Below are 8,361 nucleotides of genomic sequence, written 5' to 3'. Positions count from 1 at the left end.
AGGCACAGGGACAGGAGCCTGGTGAATTATTTGGTTTACCAAAAGTGCACTTCCATAGGCTGGATCTGGTGCAGCATCCAAACACGTCTCACGGCACTGCAGGAAGGCAGGACTTTTCTGACTACACTCCATGGCCACGTAAGAGCTTCTGTAGGAGGCAGTGAGGAGCAGCGATGTCCCAGAGATGGGTTTGGCACCAAGCCCAACCAGCATGTCCCTTGCAGAGTCATCCTGTGAGCTCAGGCCCACTGCCCACTTGCTCTGCAAAGCAGCACTGCGAGCTCAAGGGTAGTGGAGAGCATGGGTAGGGAGTGTAAGAATGGCCAGCCAGGCCCACACAGATGTTCCTGTTTTGAGGAAGGGTACTGTGGAGAGGTGGGATGTCCTGGGAGAAGAGCAGGAAACCACGTCTTGCACAGACTGGGATGTTCTGCTTGTCTGGGAGAGGGGAGTGGTGAGTGCTGGTATGGGGCAGTGTCCTGGTTTTGGTCAGGATGGAGTTAACTTCATTTGTAGCAGCGGATGAATGCTGTGTTTGGGAGTTAAAATAGGAGTAGTGCTGATAACACCCTGATGTTTCTAGTTGCTGTCAGACAGTCAAGGACTTTCTCAGCTCTTCATGAGAAAGGAGGGGCGAAGCCAGGACAGGTGACCCAACTGACCAAAGAGAATATTCCACGCCAATTACATCCTGCCCAGGATATTCGGGGGCTGACGGGAGGAAGGCCTGGGGCGGCTCCGGGACGCGCGGTTCTGGGGGACGGTCGGGTTCTGGGACGGCTCTGGGTGGCACGGCCTGAGCTGTGGGTTTGGTGAGAAACTGCATTGGGTATCAACAGCTTCATATATTTTGCTTTGAAGTCCTGTTAGTATTGTTATATTGTATCTTTCTGTTATCTTAGTAAACTATCCTTATCCCAACCCACGGGCCTCTTAATTTCTTGATCTTGGGGTTATTTGCCCCTTTCTATTCCTTTTCCCTTCCCTTACTTCTCACCCCCCCTCCCCTTCCCTTTAACCTGCTCTTTTCCTTTAAGGAGCAGGCAGTTGCGTGGATCTTGGCCCTCAGCTGGGTGAAACCACGACAATGTGGAACAGTGATTCTACATGCAGCCATAGAGGTCCCCACACTCGAGCCAGTGCAGGGTGTAGACACTGAAGGAGGCTTTGACCTCATAGGAAGCCTGTGCTGGAGCAGGTTTGCTGGCAGGGCTGTTTAGGACCCAGGCTGGAGCAGTCTGTTGCTGAAGGACAAAATACCCCATTATAGTGACCCGCCCTGGAGTAGCTGGTGCTGATCTGAAGCCATGTGGGAAGGACTCATGTTGGAGGGGTTTATGGAGGACTGTCTCCTGTGGGTGAGACCCAATGCTGGAGCAAGGAGAGCCTGTGAGGAGTCTTTCCCATGATGAGGAAAAAGCAGCTGATGTGTGATAAACTGACCCCAACCCCCAATCCCTATCCCCCTGTGCCACTCAATCAGAGGAAGGAGAGAACTGGATTGGTTTATTGTTGTGTTAAGTTTATTCTACCAGCTTCCACCTTTGAAACCATTAGATGTAGAGAAATACCTCCCAAGCAAAATGTGTGTGGGCTGAAAAATGCTTTGGGCACCTCACAGGGTGTGGATTAGAAGAACCAGTAACCTTGGGGTTCAAGGCTTTCATATTGAATGGAAGGGTCCTAACACTGCCTGACAGCTCTATCAGCATCAAGTTTCACAAATGCTCAATACCCAGCAACAGCACCCAAACAACATCTGTGAGGAATGAAGGATCTTACTGGCCTGAAAACTCCCTCACTAGGAGCACCAGTAACCTTGGGGCTCAGGGCTTTCCTAGCCAAGGGAATGGTTGTAACAGTGTCTGACATCATCTTCAAACTCTACCAGCACTTGACCTTTTGTTACATCTTCTCTTCCCTGTGCAGCTGAGAAGGGGGAGAGATAGAGCAGCTTTGGTGAGCACCACACATTCAACAAGGTACGGAAGAGGAACAAATCCATGGGCATGTGTAGTCAATGGTCGTAGGCTGCAGTAATGATCATGACACTCTTGCCCAGGAGAGCAGCCAGGTAGATGCCCAGGAAGAGGCAGAAGTGCAGGAGCTGCAGCTCCCGTGTGTCTGCAAAGGGCAGGAGGAGGAACCGGCTGATGGAGCTGCTGTTGGACATCTGCTGACTCTGGGTATGGGAAAGTGTTTTCCGAAGTAAAAGACAGGAGTGAGGAGAGATTTCTAACAAGGAAAACTACAATCTTCATTTGTCTCACAAACTCCCAGGTGTGCATGAGGAGCAGAAGCCTCCCCCATGGGCTCCCAAAGAGTCATTCCTGGTCTTCAGTTATGGGTACAGCAAATGGAGGTGACACACAGTTTCCATCTGATGAGGCTCACTCTCATGGAGAAGAGTTAATGACAACTTGCCTCCACCCCAGTAATTCCCATGGGAGCTGGGACCAGCAGCTCCCAGACAGAAGCAGCCTATTTGTGCCACCAGAACTGTGACAAGAGGAATCCCAGCACAGGTGGGTTTGTGACAGCCATAAGTCACAGCTGCTTCTTCTTCCAGCCCCAGGGCTGCAAAGCAAGGATGAGGGGTCTGGAGTGACTACAAGAGGGGGAAGGAGTTGCTACCTTGGGATCGTGTCTTACACGAGAACAAGGAAAGGTGATTGTCCTTCCCAGCTCTGGTTTGATCAGGAGAAAGGACTCTGCTGGACACAAGGGTTTCTCCCCACCCAGGGGAGAGAAAGTCAGTAAAGACTTAGTGTCTTTCCAAGTAGTTTCCTTGGAGCTCCAGGGACACCTCACAGGAGACTCTGGGGAATGGAGTATGTGACGTATTCACCTGCTCCTCTGCTGTGAGCTGGGCTGGGCTCCTGGGATGGAGGGAGCTCACTGCAACCCAGTAGCCCTGACAAGAGACAGCTCTGGCCAGGAGCAGCTCCTCTGCCAAGCACACAGGGCTGGGGACACTGCCTGTAGGCACCGAGGGGAGACCTGTGAGGCTGAGAGAGCTGATGGATGCTGAGAGCTCACTGGAGGAGAAATCTCCACAGCACTCTGCCTGGTATGTCTGTGGGTGCAGGGCAATGCAGGTTCTGTTCCTGGAGGGATCTCCTAAAGCTGGGACATGGGGCAGTGCGTGGGCTCTGTCAGGGGGACAGGTTCTCCACAGGACAATAAAATGCTGCCTGGAAGGGATGTCCTTCTGCCCCATCAGAGGGACAGGGCAGGACAGCTGTCAGCACTCAGCCTGGCTCATGGGCTTTCCACAGGCAATTTCCTGCGGGTTGAAGGAGTGACCCAGAGAAGAGCAGCATAAGGTCCTTCTGCTGTTCGAAAGTGCTGCCTGGGTCAGCTTTGCTCCCAGCTCCAGCTGATTCTTAAGAAATTACAAAGAGATTTTTTTTTTTCCTGTAAAGCAGAGTCTTTGCTTTGACTTGTCCTCTCCTGTGGGCTGTGCTGACTGTGGATGATGAGAACTTATTCATCCCCTCAAAAATATGCAGTGAAAACGTGATTCTCATTAAGATGTTGGATCTTTTCCTGAGCCTTGCACAGAGGTTCCCTGGAGTAGTGCCCTGATGCCAGGAGGGGTCTGAAGAGCAGAGCTGAGCACAGGGCAGGTTGGATGAGGTCTGTGAGCACAGAGCAGGAGGTGACATGGGCAGAGAGAATCAGCTCCAAGGACAGCTCCAGGCAGCAGAGACGTCAGGGAGGTAGAAGGAGCTGCTCCCAGAAATACCTTGACAGTGGGGATTTGGTACCCCCATGACATCCCCTGCAGTACAGACACTTTCCCACAGCAGCACCCTGGTTTCTGCCACCCAGCACAGACTTAGCATCAGGAGTCTTCTTGACAGCCCAACCCCCAGTGAGGAGAAACACCTGAGTGCCTGTTTGTCCCTGTGCATCCAGCCTCTACTGGAGCATTTCTTGCTCTTTCCCCTCCTGTCCTTGCTGCCTTTGCTTCACTATTACCTGAGGCTCTGGGCACATCAATTGGTGGGGCACCGAGCTCACCCTCACATCATGACCCCCATCTGTAGGACTGAGGACTTCCGGGGGCTCCTGCTGGGCTGCAGGCTGCCTCCTAAAACTGCATCACTCTCCTAGGGAGCCTTGTGCCCCAGAGAGGAGCCCCATGCAGAAGGTCATGGCAATGCTGCTCATCACCACGCGTTTGGTAAGGTTCAATTAGCCCATCACAACATACTTATATTTACTTTCTGCTGCCAGGCAGGACTGAGTTATCAAGAGCCCACAGCTGACCCTCCTCCCAGCAGTGGAACTCTCAAGGCAGAACAAAAGAGTCCTCCCAAAAAGAGACCTGCCAAAAGTCCTCCTTCATACAGACAATCAATCTGGGGGCATTCCCTAAGTGTTAGGAGAAGTTTTCCTCAAAGAAGAGTTCCCTAACTAATCACTGTCTTTCCTTCTCTGACAGCTCCCCACACTTGATGGCAGCAGATGTCCAACAGCAGCAGCTCCATCAGCCAGTTCCTCCTCCTGCCCTTTGCAGACACACGGGAGCTGCAGCTCCTGCACTTCTGGCTCTTCCTGGGCATCTACCTGGCTGCTCTCCTGGGCAATGGCCTCATCATCATCACCATAGCCTGTGACCACCACCTCCACACCCCCATGTACTTCTTCCTCCTCAACCTCTCTGTACTTGACTTTAGCTGCATCTCCACTACTGTTCCCAAATCCATGACCAATTCCTTATGGGATACCAGGGCCATTTCCTACACAGGATGTGTGGCTCAACTCTTTTTCTTTTTATTTTTGATCTCTACAGAGCTCTGTCTCCTCACTGTCATGGCCTATGACCGCTACATTGCCATCTGCCACCCCCTGCACTACGGGACCCTCCTGGGCAGCAGAGCTTGTGTCCAGATGGCAGCAGCTGCCTGGGGCAGTGGGTTTCTCCATGCTGTGCTGCACACAGCCAGTACATTTTCACTGCCCCTCTGCCATGGCAATACCCTTGACCAGTTCTTCTGTGAAATCCCCCAGATCCTCAAGCTCTGCTGCTCAGATGCCTACCTCAGGGAAACTGCAGTCCTTGTGTTCAGTTCCTGTTTAGGTTTTGGGTGTTTTGTGTTCATCGTGGTGTCCTATGTGCAGATCTTCAGGGCTGTGCTGAGGATCCCCTCAGAGCAGGGACGGCACAAAGCCTTTTCCACCTGCCTCCCTCACCTGGTGGTGGTCTCCCTGTTTATTATCACTGGTGTGTTTGCCCACCTGAAGCCCCCCTCCATCTCCTCCCTATCTTTGGACCTTGTATTGGCATTTCTTTACACAGTGGTTCCACCAGCAGTGAACCCCCTCATCTACAGCATGAGGAACCAGGAGCTCAAGGATGCCATGTGGAAAGTGATGACTGGATGTTTCTAAGCAGCAATAAACTGCTTGTCTTCTGCATACCACTGAAAATGTAACTCCTGTTATGATCAGTTCATTTTTAATAGGGGTTTTAGTTGTTCTTTTTTGGTTTCACTCTAGTTTTGTTAAGCTATAAAAACATGGTCAACGTTCGTCTCATTCTTAATGCAGTATCTTCTGCTCTTCCATGTAATGATGAGCTGTGCTTTCTTTGCATCATGTCTGCTTCCACAGAGCCATTTTTTTCCTCTTTTTTTACCCTTTTATTAATAAAAAAATTACAAGAACATTTTCATCAGCTGAACAAATTGAGGACGTGCCTGTAATGTTAATGCTTTCCCACCTTGACAGAAGGGGATAAGGACAGTTTGCTGACAAAATTCACCATGAAGGTAGAATAATATTGGCCAGTTACACTGACAGCCAGTGCTAACACAGGGTACCTTATTGACCTGACAATTACAGAGTGCTGTCTGACAGCAAAGACAGACTGCCAGAACCAGGACATTATCCACCCCTGTTTCCACACCATACACATCATGGCCAGACCTTACATTTTCAGAGTATTGGGGACGCTCATAACATCACTGATCTATTATGTAGAACATCTGCCATGGACCCATTTAGTAATACACCAAAAATTTACTGTCTATGCTTAACTAGAACTACAACCCCTTTGGGTACACACTGGACTTCCCCATTCTTTCACATCCCCCACCAAGTGGACCAAAATCCCTGAGCAAAAGCAATCCTGTGGATGGGTTTGCCTTTGTCTGAAGAAGGAACATCCCAGAGTGTCTTCCCCAACAGGTTTTTCATGTGTAATACAGGCACTTTATGCCCCTCCACAGTCTATTGAAAACTGCGGTGGTTTGGCCCTGTCTACAGGCCAAATGCCCATCAAAATCCTCCTATCACTCCCCTTTTCATCCAGAAAGGGGAGAACATAGATAGTGGGAGGCTTAGGATTTGACATAAGGACAGAGAGGTATCACTCTGCAATTAGTGTCACGGGCAAAACAAACTCAACACAGAATAAAGGAAAAAAAAGTAATTTATTACACTACAGCTACACACCCAGTGACACCAGAGTCAGGTAATGAGAAGAGTGTCCAGGTCTTGAAGCACCTTCCCCCATCCCTCCCTTCTTAGCACACTTCACTTTAGTCATGATTTTTCTCCTGTCATCCACCCCACAGTGACACAGGGAGAGGCAGGGCCTGGGGGAATGTGGTTTCAGTCAGTTGCTCCCGAGTTGTTTTCCTTCTTAGTTGGAGGGGGTGGAAATCCACACCCCCTTCCCCTGCTGCACACTGTCTGTCTGTCTCTCTCTCTCTCTCAAATCTTCTAAATCTTCTAGGGAGATACCATGACAAAAGGTTCCAGCACAACACCCACACATCAAGGCAGCTCAGACATGACTAGATGGGGAAGTTGCTGCAAGGAGAAGAATTTTTGCATTGCAGGGGATGCCATAGCAATCAGAGGTGCTGAACTGGAATCTGGCCATGAGCACATTGGGCTGCACTGGGAGGAACGTGGCCACGCAGACAAGTGCCCTTCTGGTCCATCTGGACTCAGCACAGGTGAGGCCACCTCTGGAGCAGCCAGTCCCAGTGTGGGGCTCCCCGGTCTGGAGGAATGGGGAGGAACTGTCACATGGGCAGAAAGTCTGCCAAGATACGGGTAGGGGTCTTGTGTGGAGAGGATGACAGACCTGGGCTTCTTTAGTCTGGGGAAGGGGAGCCTGAGGGAAGCCCTCTTGTGCTACATGAAGAAAACATAAGAAAGGAAGTCAAGGTGAAACTGCAGCTTTGAAGGTCAGAGTGGACGTGAGGATAAAGAAATGTCACTCTGAGGGCAGTGCTGTGGTGCTTGAAGTCACTTGGAGGAAATGTGGATGAGCTGGTGGCTTTGTGTTTGTGGGAACAGCTGATGAGGAGGGAAAAACAGCAGCACAGGCAGGGACATCATGGAGTGAGATCAAGGTGGGGAAGGGGGTTGGGTGCCTACAGCCTGCAGGGAAACAGCACAGGCGTGGGGCAGTGTGGTATGGGATGTGCTGCAGATGGCCAAGGGTGCCAGCCAGGTCTTTGACTCCTTGACTAGAGCTGATATCCCTGCCATAGAGGCCTCAGAGGAGACACATTGTCCTCACAGTCATGGAGTATCATTGCCTCCTTACATCCATGGCAGGGGAGGACACCATTTGTTATACCACTGTCCATCCCTTGGCATCACAGCCCACATCCCAAGGAAGAGCCCTGAGACACAGGTGGGGGTCAGAGTCTCCCTGCCCAGGGCTGGGGATCAGCACTTGGCATTTCAGCTTCATCAGACCAAGCCAGGGTGTCTGTCCTCAGCATCAGAGCTGCCTGTGCTTTGCCTGTGTTTGTCCTCATGGCCTCCAGTTGTCTGCTCTAAGGAGCCCATGGGGAGGCTTTGTCAGTAACGGCTCCCAGTGGGGCCTGTTAATGCTTCAAGGTACTTTGGGCATTACTCCTGACTTGAACTTCTTGAGAGGTTTCCTCACTCTCCACTTGGTATCTGAGGTCTGTGGTCCCAGAATAAAAGACACCATGGGGCTCATTAACATCCAGAAAGCCCTTACAAGAATGTCTCAAAATTTAAAAAAAAAACAAATTAAAGACCTCAAGACTTCCACAACTACTTGGACTTTAGTTAGGTCCTTAGTGATGAAGATTTCAATGGAATTTCCCATGAAGGAGCTTTTTCCAGTCACAGGTATTTTCTGCCATGGCTCAGTTGATATAAGGAGTGACAGCTGCATCATGTGATGGATATCTGTCTCCTAAGGAGATCTGGACAGGCAGGAAAGGCAGTTTCTTAAGATCCAACCTTTTATGGAGAACCTTGCTCTTCCTGGAGACCAACAGTTCCCCAGCTGGCCTCCTGGGACTCCCAACACTTTTCCTCACAGTCTGTCCCAGAACAGTTTTAATCAGATACATA

General features: G+C 50.6%; 1 protein-coding gene across 1 annotated transcript; it reads left to right on the top strand.

Moving 5' to 3' along the window:
- Positions 1-4,473: 4,473 nt before the first annotated feature.
- Positions 4,474-5,400, top strand: LOC311203013 (olfactory receptor 14I1-like; the record flags this gene model as incomplete). The annotated part of the gene is made up of 1 exon (XM_084277651.1): positions 4,474-5,400. The coding sequence occupies one exon, from the start codon at positions 4,474-4,476 to the stop codon at positions 5,398-5,400; it is 927 nt and encodes a 308-aa protein (XP_084133777.1).
- Positions 5,401-8,361: the final 2,961 nt, after the last annotated feature.

Source organism: Gallinula chloropus, assembly GCF_964237585.1.
Source record: "Gallinula chloropus genome assembly, chromosome: 34".
Classification (NCBI taxonomy): Eukaryota; Metazoa; Chordata; class Aves; order Gruiformes; family Rallidae; genus Gallinula; species Gallinula chloropus.
The sequence above is the reverse complement of the archived record's forward strand: the minus strand, read 5'-3'. Positions and strand labels throughout refer to the sequence as shown.